This window comes from Physeter macrocephalus, chromosome 4, assembly GCF_002837175.3.
Source record: "Physeter macrocephalus isolate SW-GA chromosome 4, ASM283717v5, whole genome shotgun sequence".
Lineage (NCBI taxonomy): Eukaryota > Metazoa > Chordata > Mammalia > Artiodactyla > Physeteridae > Physeter > Physeter macrocephalus.
The window spans coordinates 19,489,394-19,507,027 of record NC_041217.1 but is presented as its reverse complement, the minus strand read 5'-3'; the positions used below and the strand labels follow the sequence as shown (position 1 = coordinate 19,507,027).

At 35.3% G+C, this 17,634-nt stretch overlaps 1 protein-coding gene across 9 annotated transcripts in view; it reads right to left on the bottom strand.

Annotated features, from left to right (window-relative positions):
- MARK1 (microtubule affinity regulating kinase 1) overlaps positions 1-17,634 on the bottom strand; it is a 164,758-nt gene that overhangs the window by 43,496 nt on the left and 103,628 nt on the right. For all 9 annotated transcript variants that reach the window (XR_008617023.1, XM_024130567.3, XM_024130571.3 and 6 more), the window contains exons 4-6: positions 5,849-5,897; positions 4,693-4,758; positions 745-815 (exon numbers count right to left, since the gene is read on the bottom strand). Coding sequence is in view for 8 of the 9 variants with exons in the window: in XM_024130567.3 (XP_023986335.1) it covers positions 745-815; positions 4,693-4,758; positions 5,849-5,897 (186 nt within the window). In the remaining variant the exon portion in view is untranslated. The remainder of the gene's footprint in view (positions 1-744; positions 816-4,692; positions 4,759-5,848; positions 5,898-17,634) is intronic.

Below are 17,634 nucleotides of genomic sequence, written 5' to 3'. Positions count from 1 at the left end.
TATGCCACGGAGTGGCTAGGCCTGTGAGCCATGGCCACTGAGCCTGCGCGTCCGGAGCATGTGCTCTGCAACGGGAGAGGCCACAGCAGTGAGAGGACGGCATACCGCAAAAAAAAAAAAAAAAAAAAAAAAAAAAAAAAAAAAAGAGAAAATCTTAGATGAACTTAAATTGCTTTTTCTTATTTTATCATTTCTGTAACAAATCATATTCAAGTTGACCTGGAAATATCAATATCTTACCATATTCTTCACACTGGCAAGGTTCCTTCCCTACTTGACTAAATAAAATTGATCATAGTCTTTAAGTCTACAAAAATATGAGTTCCAAAACTAAGACATCTTTAATTATTTAAAAAATACAAAAACCTCTTTAAACAGTACACATTTATACTGTACACATAAAGCTAATAATACTTGATAATAATTACTGGATAAAGGTTTAAGTATTTACTTTCTATCTCACTCTAGTCTGTATTTCCAAGACTATCAAAGAGTTATTAATAAGAATCTCACCTATAAACATTTTACTATTTATGATGAACTAGAAATAACCAAAGGCAACTATTTTAAATTTAAATTCAGGAAGAACAAATTTCTTTTTCAGTTTTCCATTCTTAAAAAGTATAAGAAAGCAGGAATTTTTCTTTTTAAAGTACCATGTACTCTGAATTCCAGTTTGTGATACTGTCCATTGTACATCACTAAAAATATCAGCAAAACAAAGTTGAAAACTACTTTCCATACCTGCCTAAATTTTGCACGGGCCTCTTTTTCTTTCATTCTTCCATGGGCAACTAAGTAATCAAATACTTCACCTGAATCAGAAAGGTAAAGCAGGCAGTAAAATATACATAGATTTTTCAGTTAACAATATATGCAATGTCAAGTTTTTGCCTTGTTTTTAAAGAAGCTTTTGGCCCACACTTTTCTGATAGTTCTATATAAATCACAACTACTACATGAATAGAAAAAAAGGAAAAAAATACATGTAAAATTGAATATGGGTAGCGGCTTATGATTCAACAAAACTCTTTTAATAAAAAGTCATAAAAAACATAAGAAAACTTACTTTCTGCTTTCAAGTATTATGTAAAAATACAGTCAACTCTTTATTGTCCTTTCTAATAAAGGGAAGCCACAGCATGGGCAATCAAAAATTACATTTGGCTTTGTATTTGGGGCCTACATTTCAAATAAAATAACAGAAGTCATATTATGTTGGCTCACTCTCTTCAAGTCTACTAGTCATAGAGTCTTGGTCAAATTCCATCTCTCTACCTCCATCCGCACTGATTTCTTTCTTTTCCTTCCTACACTGATTATGCTCATTCTCACAGTACTCATTTCACCTGCATTGGTATTTAACTACTTATTATACAAAATGAAATCATCCTTGTGTGCATCTCCTATGACCCCAGATGAGCTGCAAACTCCTTGAATGCTGTCATCATACCCATACTTTACCTGTATCCCCATCCCCATGACAGAACACGAAGTGGACAGACAATACGTATTTGTTGAAATAATTTAAAGATACTAGAAACTGTAAAAATGTTCTAATAGATCTTTTACTTTACATGTCTGTACGTTTTTTTTTCATTTTTCTCTAATCAATAATAATAAAAAACCAACTAATGTTTAGTTACATTATCAAAAATAAAATATCTCGTGTAAGGGATAAAATTTTTATATCCTTATAATTTGTACCACATAGATATATACATGTATATTAAAAACTCATAAAGTGGCTTAAAGAGTTCTTGTAAAGTACAGCAAAGTGCTTAAAAACTCAGGTTTTAGAATCAGACCAATTTTGGTATGAATCCTTATTTAGCCCTAAGTAGCTATTGGGAGACATTAGGAAGATTTCTTAACTTCGATTAGACCCTGTTTCTCCCTATTACCTATTTCACATGGGTGTTGTGAGGATTAAATGAAATAATGCACGTGCTTAGCACAGTGAGACTGGCATATAGTAAGCACTCAATAAATTATATATTTGTATTTAGGTATACAGATATATTACATATACATATATGCAATATCAATCCTAGGACATAAGTAAAATGTTAAAAATCAAATATGTAATGATGTATGTCAGATGAAACTAATAAATCTACAATGTTAGCATATTATATCAAGCATACTTAAATGATTAAATGGGATGATGAAAACAGAGAAATGAATAGATGCTCTAGTTGACCCATCATAGTAGTTAATTCTAGATATGTGAGTTTAGGCGGGGAAAGATATAAGGCAGGAGTTCAAAAATTTGGACTACTCTTAAGTTCTGCCTGAAACGCTCACACCCCCCGGATGTTTACGTGATTCAGTCCTTTACTGATTATATATTATTTGTTTATGATTTGCTTCCCCAACTAGAACGTAATCTTTTGTAATCTTTTTGAGGGCAGGGACCTTGTCTTTGCTCACCCATGTGTTCCTAGCACCTAGAATATCACTTAGTACACAGTAAACATTTAATAAATAATGTCTGCATGAACAAAAGAAGGTCTAAACACACTATTCCAAAGTAGTCCTGACGCCTACTTTTAATAGGCTCCTTTGAACGAAACATGGTTCAAAATCATAAAGGAGTTCCCTGCCCTTCTAATCACTGAAGATCTTTTGCCCCATTAGTGAACGAGAATCAATAGATGTACTTCTGGCAAAGAGGCAGTTGTCTGACTCAACCCTTGTTCATGCTAGGATTCTCGTGTGCATGTCAGATTCAATCCTAAAATATCTAGAAATTTCAGAGGAAAAATATTAAGTGTTTTATTCTCTAGAGTCACTTTGCCATTTATAGATTAAAAAGGCAAGAGGATGATTCTAGATTTACTGCTACAGAACCATGATGGTTTGTTACAGGATCACTGACTGGCAAGACTCAAAGAACACCTATCCCTAGGAATCAGAACTGAATAAGGGGCCACTGGCTGAGCTCCAGTACACACCTCTCTACACTACACTACACCCTTCTGCCCCTCCCAATGCTATTGAAGGAAGGCAGTGAGTACCCTACGTGCTGTCTGTTACTCCAGCCATTGCTCCCCTTCATCAGCACCAATAAAGAGTTGACTGCACTTACCATTAATCATTAAAGCAGTATGCACATTAATATTAACACAGCCTTGTGGCAGACCTTCATAAAAACAGAACAATGCCCACAGACCTTTAGCTGTCTATAATTTCTCATATCAAAACATGTTTAGCCCCACTCTCTAGACTTTAGGTCACTAAAAAAAAAAAGTCTAACTGGAGAAACATTCAGGGTTTCAACAATGATGAACTGATACATAGATCTAACTACAGGATAGAAAAGTAGAGAAAGTTCATTATGTGGTGTTTGTAGGTTCATTAATTTTATTATAGATTAACATTTTATGCAAATTTGCATGGCTGTATTAATATTTCTTAAAATCCTATAATAATAAAAAACATTAATGATGTAGGTTTCCAGGTTAAGTAAAAAACCTACAATGAAATATTTTCACGATGAAAAACAGCTATGCAAAAAACTAAATCTTTTAAAACTTTCAATCTACATAAAAAACGGAAAAAGCAATTAAATCCGTTTAATATTTGTAGTAAAATTTTTTAGAAATCTAAGAGAGGGTATAAAAATACACAGCCTAGATGCTATAGACTAAAATAAATCCTCTTTATTCTAGTTACAGAAAATCTGAATCATCACAAAAATCTATACACTTTATTAGCTAAAGAACTCAAAACTAAATTCAACACTAAGTTTGTCAATTGATTAGCGAAAAAAGTTGATTAGCCAAAGTGGTTTAAATAATTTCTGCTGCCCTCTCTCTTCTTCAATTGCTTAAATTCTGAGCCCTTAAAACCTTCAAGTATCCTCATTTTACTTATTAAGTGATTTAACTCCATAAATTTTAAACCTGTTTCTGAGAAAGTTAAGCCTTATGCCTAAAAGAACAGTGAATCTGAGCCAATGTATCTCTCATTTGAGGGAAAGTATATGAAAATGATTTTCTATTATATATCAGTGTTTAAAAATCATTCCTATTTTTGAACACTATATAGTCAGAATATATATTGGGTTGGCCAAAAAGTTTGTTCGGGATTTTCATACCATCTTACCTGAACAAACTTTTTGGCCAGCCCAATATTATATTCTACTAGAAATGTATCTTACTATTTCCCCGTCAACTCAGTCTCCTAACTTATAAAATATATAGATCAATACCTGTTTAAATTGAAACATTTTATGGATTTCTTGAAAATTTATGTATATGGAGAATCTGTCATATATGAACAATCAGGGAAATAAACATCTGACCTAGAACATGCTTTTACTATAAACTTTATTAAATACATTCTGAATTTAAGATTTCCTGTTAATAGCCAAGAGCTTCTACTACTATTAATATTATTATATATTATGTTATTTAGATAAGAATTGAAACATTAATAGATAACAATGCAAATTTAGAGTTTTGAAAAATGTCCCTAAGTAATTTTTAAATAAGCCAAAATCCTACTTTGAAATGTAGGATCAATAGGTCTTGAAACTAAACACTGAATTTTCCTTAAGATACCATTTAAAGGCATTTTATTAAACTATAGATTCATTAACATCAAAAAAGACATGAATGTTAATGATTGGTATTAAAAATTCTATATGTCTCATCAAAGATAACTTTTCATTCCCTTCATCCTTACCTCCACTTGCGTATTCCATGACTAAATAGAGGGTCTTCTCTGTTTCAATAACTTCAAACAATTTTACTGAAAAAAGAAATTAGAGATATAACTCTGTGGTTGTGAGCACATATTGGATATGCTTTAAGAAACTTTAAGGTAACACTAAACTAAAGGAAAATTTGAGTATTTACTAAAAATTATTAATTACAATTTAAAGTTTAAAATTTTTCTCAAGGGTTATGACTATGGAAGAAAACTATTTACTGTGAAGTGATTTGGAACCAACTGCTGGGTCAAAAGAGAGTTAAATTTCTGGGATTAAAAAAATCATTCCTTTTCTAATTAGAATAAGGTAATAAAAAAAGAAAATCTTAAAATCAAAACAATAAAATTTTAATAAAAGCTTAAAAAGACACTATTATTATAATGAGCCTATCAAAAAATGTTAAATAATCTTTGGTACAGAAACAAAAAATTTTATAATTATGTGATATTTTAAAAGTTTCTGGTTAAAAAAATACTAAATTATGAGACTTACGTATTGACAAACAGTTGAAATTATACACCACAAGTAACTGCATGAATGTCTCTAATATAAAATTTTTTAATGCGCAAGAAACACATGATTCAAAAATAAACAGATTAAAAGAAGAATTGCTTTTTACTTCTTACAATCCAATGACTTTGTATAATATATGTAATCAATAAACTTATTTGTAAATATGGGGAAAAACAGAACTTATGGAAGTAAATTCACTAAAACTGAAATCAACTCTATTTTCTTTAAAATTCAAACTAGTTATTTTGCTTAAAAACTATGATCAAGCCCAAGTGCCTATTATCAAAATATCTGGAATTATTTTTTATAAATACCTAAATGGCATGCAATCTCTATTTAGAGAGATTTAGTAAGGAGATACAAAAATCATTTATATGCTTTAACTCCAAGTCATATATATTATTTTAGTGACAAGCAAAAGACAGCAAGGTAGTAGAAAACTAAAATTTGTAGCCTTCAGTTAACTTCTTTATAATCTATTTTTACCCAAAGTATCACTTTTTGAGGTTATCACTTTTCCTCATTTTATATAAAACATCCTTAAAATTGTATCCTTTCAAATAGCCTCAAATTAAGGAAATACTTTATTGTTAATTGTATATATAAATTTCATACCTATGTTAGGGTGATTCAATATCTTCATTATTCGTACTTCTCGAAACAACTGTTAAAGAAAACAACCAAACAATTTTGTTAAAAAAGAACACTCAAGCAGAGAACCAATCAAAACATCTATTTGAAGACATTTATCTGCTTATAAGACACTACAGGATTCTGGTCAAATAAGAGATTTACTTCACAGTCCCAACTCTAATTTTGCTGAGACTTGGTTCCCAGGACAATTTTAACTAATGAACTCAAATGGTTGTGTGTGTGTGTGTGTGTGTGTGTGTGTGTGTACGGGAATATACCATATACAGTAAAACAAACATTTATTTGAATACTCATTACTAGGAATAAAAGAAAAACACTGTGGGAATGAAACTAAATGATCATTCACATGATTTTTATCCAAAAAAAAACCTTCCTTGGGGTTTGGGGGGCCTGACTCTTTAATCACCTCTACTGGTTGATGAGACTATAAACAACTATGAATAAAGCTGTATAAACCATGTGTAAGTTTCTGTGTGGACATAAGTTTTCAATTCACTTGGGTAAATACCAAGGAGCATGATTGCTGGATGGTATAGTAGAGTATGTTTAGTTTTATAAGAAACCACCAAACTACCTTCCGAAGTGGCTGTACCATTTTGTATTCCCACCAGCCATGAGAGTTCCTGTTGTTCCACATCCTTGTCAGCACTTGGTGCTGTCAGTGTTTTGGATTTTCGCCATTCTAACAGGTGTATAGTGGTATCTGTTGTTTTAATTTGCAACTCCTAATAATGTATGGTGTTGATCATCTTTTTATATGCTTATCTGCCGTCTATATACTTTCTCTGATGAGACCTCTGTTCAGATCATTTGACCATTTCTAAATCAGTTATTCGTTTTCCAGACTCTTTCCAATCCTCAACAATACCAGATGCCAGTGGACAGCAGTAAGCATGGAATACTCATCAAATACCATGTAGATTCTAGTTAGCGACGTCAGAGAATATGTCCTTCCCATGAGCAGCCCTGGAGGCCCTGGGCAGAGGGAGCCGGAAGTCACATACCCTCACTTCCTCCTCAGGGGTCTCAGAGGGGTAAGGGCCTTGGTGTGAGCTGGGTGGCCTCAGATCAGCAGAGGGGAGTATGGAATCTCACTCCTGTGAATATTCAGAGGGAGGATTGAGGGGACCTCCTATACCAAGACAGAGGGGATGCCGCCCATACCCGGCGTTTCTCACGATTGGCAGCAGGGGCAGAGCTCTGTGGGGTCTCCTGTATTCCTGGTGGGTAGTCCCCTCAGAATGCACTCAGGGTTTTTATCTTGGTTTCTGACACCACCCGGGTCTCCTCACTCTGCTTACCTGACGTCCCCCCTAAAAATAAGGCCCTCACTTCCCTTAGAAAACCAAAGAGGAAGTAAGGGGGCACCTCATCAAGTGACCTCTGCCCATGGATTCCTTGGGCTGACAGCAGAGGTAGACTCTGGTTTAGATTTTCAGAGGATCTGTACTTCTGGTTTCAACTTTTTTTTTCTTATTATGGTACATTAGCAGATAAAATTCACACATAATATGAGCACATAAAATTTACATATAATTATAAAATCATAACTCACAAATCTGATGATCCTAGCTTCTACTATAAGCAGAATTTTTTTCTCCAGAAAAACAAGTCAAATATTATGCCTGCCTCTTATTTTTCCATGGCTTTCATAAACCCATTTTATAAGCACTGAGTAATAAAATAGTCCATTTAAACATTTAAAATATCATTTTATAAGAAATATACCTATTTGTAACTAAAGTATTTTTTTTAATGTTAAACTTTATTATTTAAAAATATTGACTTTTTTTTCCTGAATCTCCACCCTGCACCCCAGGAATGTATTATAAAAAATAAATACAGATAGTCCCTATTTTGGTTTTGCTGTACTATACAGATTTTAAAGTTTTTGGACCTATTATTAATATGAGTAGCATTATTATAAGTTTCATTTGCATTCATTAGTATTATCACTATTATGTATTTCTTTTTAAAAAATTTATTGAAGTATATTTGATTTACAATGCTGTGTTAATTTCTGCTGTACAGCAAAGTGATTCAGTTATACATATACACACATTATTTTTCATATTCTTTTCCATTATGGTTTATCACAGGATGTTGAATATAGTTCCCTGTGCTATACAGTAGGACCTTGTTATTTATCCATTCTATAAATAATAATTTGCATCTGCTAATCCCAAACTCCCACTCCATCCCTCCCCCCACCTGCCCTCCCCCTTGGCATCCACATTCTGTTCTCTATGTCTGTGAGTCTGTTTCGTAGTTAAGTTCCTTTGTGCCATATTTTTAGATTCCACGTATAGGTGATATCATATGGCATTTGTCTTTGTCTTTCTGACTCACTTCACTTAAGTATGAGAATCTCTAGGTCCATCCGTGTTGCTGCAGATGGCGTTATTTCATTCCTTTTTATGGCTGAGGAGTAGTAGTATGTATTTCTAATAGAAAAGTCCCCAGTAACAATCTTGTTCTCCTATACTTACATGTAAATGAACTACCTGTTTTCTTCATTGAGTGTTGCTTTCTTATTAAAATTTTATTTACCTGTTAAGTTGTCAGATGTGACTATACAGTCACAATTCACCAGCCCTACAGTACAGAAGCCTTTGTAACTGGCCTCCATGAAACCGACTGTCACTCGGCATTGCCTCTGCAAAACCTGCTGAGCACACTTGTGCACCCTCGATGCTCACTGTTCGAGGTGCTTCCTGCATCCCTATACTTCCGCGGTTAAGCAGCATGCTTACCAAAGGTTATTTAGATTTCACACATGTCTGTCAGTTACAGCTGTTACTGCAAATAGATCATTCAACTAATGTATTAGTTTTCTATTGCTAAGTAACAAATTACCACACCCCAGCAACTTCTAACAACACACATTTATTATCTCACTGTTTCTGTGTGTCAGTATTCACTGTGCCGTTGTGGTCACGGCTTAACTGGGTCCTCTACTGGGGGTCTCACAAGGCTGCCATCAAGGTGCTGTCCAGGCTGCACTCTCACCTATAGGCTCGACCGGGGAAGAATCTACTTCCAAGCTAACCCAGGCTGTGGGCAGAATTCATTTCCTTACAGCCCTAGGGCTGAGGACCCTGGCTTCTTGCTGGCTCTCCCAGAGGCTGCCCTGACCTCTTAGAGACTGCTCACAGGGCTTGCCAAGTAAGCTGCTCCAACACAGCAGTTTACTTTATCGAGCCAGCAAGGAGAATCTCTAGAGAAAGTTGGCTAGCAGGTCAGTCTTATATAACGTAATGTGATCATGAGAGTGAACTCTCGTCACCTTTTCCTAATTGCACTGGTTAGAAACCAGTCATAGATCCTGCTCACACTCAAAGGGAAATGATTATACAAAGGTATGAACACCAGAAGGCAGGGATCACTGGGGTTGCCTTAAGGTCTGTCCAACAAGATTAAATTTACATAAACCAATGAAGGACAAGTATGCTGTTTAACAAAACAAACCAAACTGAATACTTTCTAAATACTAGATAAGAGCTGTTAAAGAGATTGCTGTCCTGTTAGGTGTGGGCAAGAAGACTGTAAAAGATTAAAAGAAAATCTAGGATTCTGCTCTCAGATCACTTCCCGGGAGTCTTTAAATTCTCCATTAATTAAAATAAGAAGCCAATTAGAAATAGCAGCAAACATGGGTTTATGAATATGACTTGTACAAGATAAACAAAGCCAATCAGTAGACCCAAACTTAAAAGAGAAAAAAATAAATAAAGCTTTGCACCTAAATGAAAAGATTGGTTGATGAATATATATTTATGTGCTCAATTTAAATGTTAAATGCTTATATAATTTTTAATAATTCCTCACTTTAACCTACTTTTTCGATTACCAGTCCTTACTGCCCCGTGGAAGAGGGCTTCTGCCTTACTTTGTAACTGGCATAGGTACCTCCAGGAAGTGTGGCCCATTAAGTTGTAGCATGAGTATGCCACACTGGCTCCTTCATTCTATCTTCTTTCTCTTCTGTCTCAAGAAAGAACATCAAATTGCAACAGAGTGAGAACAAAATTGTCACATGGGTAATCTTGAATTTACTCTTGTTAATTTTTATGACGTTATCAACCAGTTCAGTAGTTTATTCTTAGAAGCAAACTGGTTGAGACACATCTGATCACTAATTAAAACATACTGGCAGCTCCATGTTTGAGAATAAGTAATCTAAAGGAACGGACAGCTACACATCCTTCAGGCATTTCCCTATAAACACTGTCCTTTGTTTGTTTACTTGATTGAGTGGTGCTGAATTCGTGAATTTAGTCCTTGACTGGAGTCTAGAACGTAGCTCTTCTGTTCTACGGAGAACCGAGATGAGCTGGGGAACAATGTTAAAATCGTCCTGTGAAAAGTGGGGTACTTAACAAAAACCGTACCTAAACAGAAGGCCGCTCCACTTCCACCTGGAGATGAAGCCAGAGAAATACCACCCCTTTCTCATCAGAAAGGAATTTCTTATTCCAGTTAAAACAATAATATACAGTCATCGGGTTCCTACATCTCAATGTCTTGAATACATTGTTCTATTCATAGTTTCCTCTCCTTCAGCATTTTTTTAAAAAAATTTTTAATGAGATATAGTTGATTTACATTGTATTAGTTTCAGGTGTACAGCAAAGTGATTCAGTTATACACACACACATATATATATACACATATATTCTTTTTTAGATTCTTTTCCATTATAGGTTATTACAAGATATTGAGTATAGTTCCCTGTGCTCTACAGTAGGTCCTGGTTGGTTATCTATTTTATCCCTCAGTAGATTTTGACAAGGAGTGAGAAAAAAACTATAAAAACAAGCAACGGCATGAATGTGTGTATAAGCTGAGTGTGTGCTGGCTAAAAGTGACAAGCAGTTGTGGAAAGAGGAAGAGTGGCTGCCGATGGAAGAAGTGGTGAGGGGGTTTTAAGTGGTATATTGACTCGGGACAATGAAATGCCAGAATCCTGCCCCGTCAATCACCCTTACTCCCAAGGAAACACTTGAACTGTCAGCCAGGTTTGTCATTAACGTTCTAAATCTAGAAAATCGGGGCCAATGGAATAGTACTAGCACGTGGATTCAGTAAAGGGCTATGATGTTTCTTCCTCTTCATGACTCCCCATAACCTCTTCCTAAACTCTAATATTCTAGTTGGGTGCACAGAGGAAAGAGACTGGACTAATGTCAAAGTCTTCTGCACCAGCCCACTGAGTCAAAGGCAGTAGAAGAGGGAGAGACAGTGAACTTCTTATACATATTTGGTCTTTGCACCCAGAAGAGACCTTTACCAGCAAGGATGCCAACCTTATCCGTGCTTGCTCTTCCTTAGGAGAGGGGGAAAGAGGTGAGGGGGAAAGGAGAGCTGAACATTTAGACCAAGATAAGAAGTTTACCCTGAGATGGAGAGTTGTTGTAAAAAAAAAAAAAAAAAAAAAAAGTCAATTATTGTATGTATTGTATGTCCAGGCACAAGTAAGGAAAACAGAAGTTTGTGAACATATTAAATAGGTCCACACTACTGAGTTCCTGATTCTAATTTTTAGTCCTATTTTTCCTTTCTCACTTTTAAACTGTGACATCATGACGTTCCTAGCATACCCAAATTTAGCAGGAGGATTCTGAATTCACTAATGCCTTTCAAACTACTGTTTCAATTTTGCTGTCAGCTGAAAATTAAGGCCAGAGTTTGTTAGGATTGTGTGTTGAATTAAAGAAGTTAAGTGCAGAGAGAAGGCTTGAGATGGGTCTTCTATGACTAAATGGCAGGGACTTCACTGTTTGGCCTTTGTGACAGCTGTTCTAGTTGTTCAGAGGCCTCTATTGTTTCCTCCTTGGTTCTTGGCTTTGTTCTAGATAACTGAAGTTAGTGAACAATCCTCAATTCTGTGGACAGGTATTTACTTTCCAGTTCAGTCCTTCCTGGTTAGAGCTTAGGGTCAGGATTAGGCAAAGTCCATTAGTGTTAATCAATACATATTTGCCTTAATTATTTCTTCTCTCAACTACTCTGTTCCTTCCTACCTCTTCCATTCCTTCTGCCTATAATTACATTTTTTTTGATGGTGGAAAAATCTGTTCTATTTAGAAGTAGTCAAGTGGACATGGCTTAGACAACCCCCACTCTATTTACTCTCAAAGCAGCACAGCCAGGGGCCGAACACCTATCATCCTCTCTCTACCAGCCCTGCTCCCAGTGCTGCCCTTGGACTCATCAGTGTCATAGGACTTCTTCACTACTTCCTTGATCTTGAGGCAGATGGGGAACAACTCTGTGGCCACAGGGAGCTTGACAAAGGCTGTGGTCAAGCTTGCTCCCCCCAGGAGAGCTCTTCCAGGCTGTCATCAAAGTCATAGTAGACTGAGCTCATAAAAGGAGGATGACGTTTGTTTGTGCCTTTTAACACAACCTTTTTGGCCTTTCAAGTACTTTGTTCTGATTTGAGTTTAAGGAGGGGCAGAAGGCCTTCTTTACCTTCACCGTAAACTCTGTAAAAATTCGACATCTATCTCTGACAGCAGTTTACTGGCCTATTAATGTGGAGTGTGGGTGCTGTGCTGTACCCTGCAGGTGACGTTCAGCTCCAAGAGACAGTTAGGACCTTGTCTAGACTTTGTCTCGGAGACGTCAGTCATGGAGCTACATTAACAGAATCTTATAGATTAAACTCTCAGCTTTTTAATTTCTAGGATCACCATTTCACTCCTCTTTTACTTGAGACATCGTATCGGGACACCAAAATATTTTATAAAGTTATTGCTAGTACTAGTACCAGTATAACAACTTAGGCTAATTTCTTAAGTTCTTCCCATGAAACGGTAGCTCAGAAAAAGAAATCTGAACATAATTAAATTAGTATATATTGATGATTTTTAACTAAAAATATAAAATGATTGTTTAGTATTACTTCCAAACTTGACAACTTATAGTCAGTTATTCATTGCAAAATAATAGGCTGTGCCACTTTGCCAAAATTTGTCTTCGTACATGAATTATAAGATTCTTATTTCTTATGAACTGGTACCAAGTTTATATATAGTACTAGAGTCTTTCCCAAGGCCTTGTACAACTTTGGGCTCAAGTTGGTGCTAAGTAAATAAAATTGTTTGAGATACCAAATCAAATAATTTCAGAGAGAAGATACTAAACATAAAATAGATTAAATTTGAAAAAATGTCCAATCTCACTATAAAGAAATCATGGAAATTAAAACAAGATACCATTTTGCTTCTATAAGGTTGGCAAAAGTTAAGAAATCTGATAATATAAAGGGATGACAAGAATGTGAAGCAAAAGTAAATTGCATACAATGTTAGCAGAAGTAGAAATTGGTGCAGCCACTTTGAAGAGCAATTTGACATTATTTAATACAGTTGAGGATATGCATGCCCTTCAACCTTATTCTACTTGGAGAGATATATACTCTTCTATACATCTTCACAAAAAGATATATATAATAAGAATCATTGCAGCATTGTCTGTAACAGCAAAAACAAAAGCTAACTGGAAAAAAAAAAGAAACACTAAAACAACAGGAACAATCTAAATATAAACTAACAGAAATGAACTAACTGTAGTAGATGTCTATTAATAAGAACATGGGTAAACTGGCTTATTTGTACAACGGCATATAATAATAGTGAAAATAAATGAACTAACGTGACTAAAACTGTAAGACAACGCTAAATGAAAAAAGTAAGTTGCAAAAGAACAGAAAGTTTAAAAATAAATAATACATAGTATTTCATGTACAGATACACATGTGAAATTTTTTTTTAAATAAATGGGAATAAGATGAAATTCAGAATAATAGTTATTTCTAGGTAGAAAAATACAGGAATAGAACCAAGAAATGGCACACAGGACTTCAACTGCATCTGTAGAATTTTATCTTGTAAAAAAAATAAATGATTAGAAATGAAACCTTTTAGTCCAATAAATAAATATCATGAGAAAGCAAGTTTTTTAAAATGGAAAAGATGTTTTGAAGTCTCCATCCAAAAATTAAAAATAGACTAGTGTACTGTATCAACCAACTGAACTTAGAAAAAACAAGAGTATGACTCAAAATAACTAAATGCAAATATGATTTTTAAAACAGCCAGACAGTCTAAAATTCATAGGTGATCTAAAGATTTCTAGCTTCCTCCATTTCCAAGAGAAAATTCTTCCATATCTATTTCAGAAAATAGTATATACTTTCTTGAGAATACAGAAATAGATGTATGCTTTACAGCCAAAAAAGACCAAGCAATTAAAACAGGTCTTCAGAGTCAGGGCCAGAATACAAGAATCAAAAGCAAAACGCAGGGACTTCCCTGGCAATCCGAGGTTAAGAATCCGTGCTTCCACTTCAGGGGACACAGGTTCGATCCCTGGTAGGGGAACCAAGATCCTGCATGCCACGTGATGCGGTCCAAAAAAAACCCCCACAAAATCCAAACAGTACTACTCAAACCAAAACAAATAAAAACTCAAGTGACTGGGTATGAAGATTGTTTATAAATAATTCTTGGTTATGAGTGCTTAATTTTAAGAAGGGCAGGGGGATTTAACACTGTTGTTGAGACAGAAAGCTTTCCCTGAAGAAATGACTCTAAGGCTGAAATGTGAGAAATGAGTAAGAATTAAGTGAAGAGGAAGTGATAAAGGATTATGCATAGGGTGGGGTGAAAAGCTACAGAGGCCTGGTAGCTAGCATAAAGAGTAGGAATAGGAGCAGATGAAAGAAAGTCAGTGAAGTTGGAGGAGTAGGGGATGAGGAGAGCAGGGAGCAGCTGGGGAGAGTTGGTGGACCATGGGGCGGAAGAAGAAAGTAAGGCCTGTACACCATGTTAATGAATTTGATTTCTAGACTCCAAAAAAAAGGGAAAGCCACCTAAAAGCTTAAATAGAAGGATGACATAATCAGACATATTTTGCATCCTTGATGACTTTTTAAACTCTGTGTGTGTGCATCCGTGTGTGTGTGCGCGTGTGCACGTGTAGGGATGCAAAGTGCAGAAAGACGGGTTAGAAGGCTACTGGGGTAGTCCAAGGGAGAGATAATAGTAGTGCTGTCTAGAGGATCATGATGGAAAAAGACAAAAGCAAACATTCTCAAAAGATATGTAAGAAATAAAATCAGCACAACTCAAGGTCATATTAGATGGTGAGAAGGAAGGAGAGGGAGGAGTCAAGGATAACTCTAACGTTTCTGACTTGCACAACTTGGGGACAGTGTCATTTACTGAGAGAGGGAGGACACTGGAAGAGCACTAGGTGGGCAACGTACCAAGCAGGTGGGGTGGAGATCATGAGTTCAGTTTGGGACATAATAAGTTTGGGTTATCTTTGAGGAATTACCAGCAAACGTAGGGGAGGTCTGAGTTGAAGATATAAATTTGTGAGTTTGCCTACTAGTGGTAATTTAAACCAGAGTTACCTTTGAGACAGCCTAGGAAGAGAATACAGAAAGAGAAGTCCTAGGACCGTGTCTTGTGAAACTCCAACACTGAGTGGCCCACAAAAAGGACAATGAGTCCACTTAAAAGAAACAGAAAAGGAGGGGCCAAAAATGCAGAGGAAAACATAAGGAGAAATATAATCTTTCAATAAATACTTGTTAGATTAAGAATTAATTAATGAACACATGTATTGGGCTCCATGACGTGTAGCTTGAACAACAAGACAGTTTCCCTTTCTAGTTTTAATTTTTTTTTTTACTTTTTATTTCTATTAAATTTAAAAAATCCTAAGTCACAATCATTGATTGGGGGAAGAAACAAAGCATTGGGTGATGTGTCAGAGACGTTCAGATTAATTACTGGATCCAACCTTACAAAAGCATTTCTCCAAGAAGACTATGCACAGCTCTCAGACAAATTCTAGGCTGCTGATCTAATCACACTAAAAGGTTAGAAGACTGGAAGTTTCAATTTGAGGGGTAATAGCAATGGGTTCTTAATATACTCTTTGGATATGCTTGCGTTGGAAGGTATTCTTCATATTTGGATGTAACATTTGTATGTTAAACTTGCCCAATAATATGTCATTTAACCCTTTGTCCAATAACTAACGAGGGCTAAAACAGGGTTTAGAAAAGTCAGATTTTTGGTCAGTGAACTGCTTGAAATACAGTTTGGTCTTTCCAGAAAATCTGGTTATCTTATCTTCAACATTTAAACTGTCGATATTTTAGCTAGACATTAACATTATTGATATCACCTTTTAAAAGAAACTTGTTTGAACAACTTCTCCCTCAAATCCATTGTATTTCAGTGTGAAAGATATACTTCCCACCAATTCTTCACACTGTATGCTATAGAAACATCTTTCAATAGCCAAGATTTTATGATAGTCCCTGTTTTCAGTATTCCTTTAAAACCAAATCAAGATCAGAGGTTATGTTACTGACCACAGATGTCATGGAGAATAAAGCAATGAGTGACTGGGCATTAGGTATCATCTTATTTATTCACTTAGCAGTATCATTCCTTGCAGTATATATATTAAAAAATTCAGTAATGATTCAAAGATAACTTCTGCAGTCTACAACCCAACTCACTAAATGCTAACCTTTCTCTTTTGACTTAGGTTTTCACTGATCCACAAAAGAACTGGTCAAGACTTTTCCTTCAAATGATCCACACACATAAAAAGAACTGTATGGAAGAAGTACTCAGCATGTAAGTGGTTTTGTGCAGCTACAAAGTGAAATATGCTATCAAGCACACATATGCGAGAGTAAGTGGTATTTCAACCTATGTCCAACAGAGAGATTTGTTAAGGAATATGGCCAAGAAGCTTCTGCTTTCTCCTTGATCAAAAATATTTGTCAATAATTATACGATTTATTTTACAAGTTTGGTTTCTTGATAATTTGCTAAAAGAAATGTAATTCTGAATTGCTTCCATGGTTCTGTCCTCTGCTCTACCTTTAGTGACCAAATTCATCAAAATGATAAAGATTATTTTGCAGATGTTCTGGAAAACTTAACTAGCTTACCAGAGAGGTCTCTGGGCTTTATCTGAAAACTCACTAAAGTATAAACGGCTTAGGTCACCATTTGACAACGTTTTACACAACAGGTAACACACTAGACACTAGCAGTAAATGGATCATTCACTTAAGCCTAATTTCCAGATGTCGGTTATTGAAATTTTTTTACACTTGTCCTGCTTGTGCAAAATCACTCTCACAAGGATTTTCATTCTTTATAACTGGGATGCAGCACTCCTCTTTATTATTTAATGAGTTGTAGTAGTCTTGTTTCTGTTTTCATTACAGGTTTTACTATTCAGCAAACCACTTCTAAACCACTGCGCTATTTTTGTGAATTTGAAATACAATGCAACACAGTAAAACAATAGAAAATGCAAATTAACAAGCAATACACAGAAGACAGATAAACTGTACCCTGGTGACTGCGATCTGAGACAAGCTAACACAAACTCTGTCATCTGTGTATAAACTAATGTGTCCAAGTTTCAAACTTGGTGGAATTTCGGAGGAAATGATAACTAATCTTACATTTCAAGTATGTGAACTAAGAATAACATTGCTTCATCATTCTGCTTTTCCTCCAACAGTAACAGGTTGCTTAAAAGATCCCCAGGAATCACGAGTATAGTTCACAGACCCTAGCCTAAAAAACCACTAATGTATGAGGTGGGAGTCATGCTCCAAAGAGGAAGAAGGAAATAAAGCACGTATGTCAAATAGCTCTTAAACTATGAAAACTTATTAAATTGGATTCCATTAATTT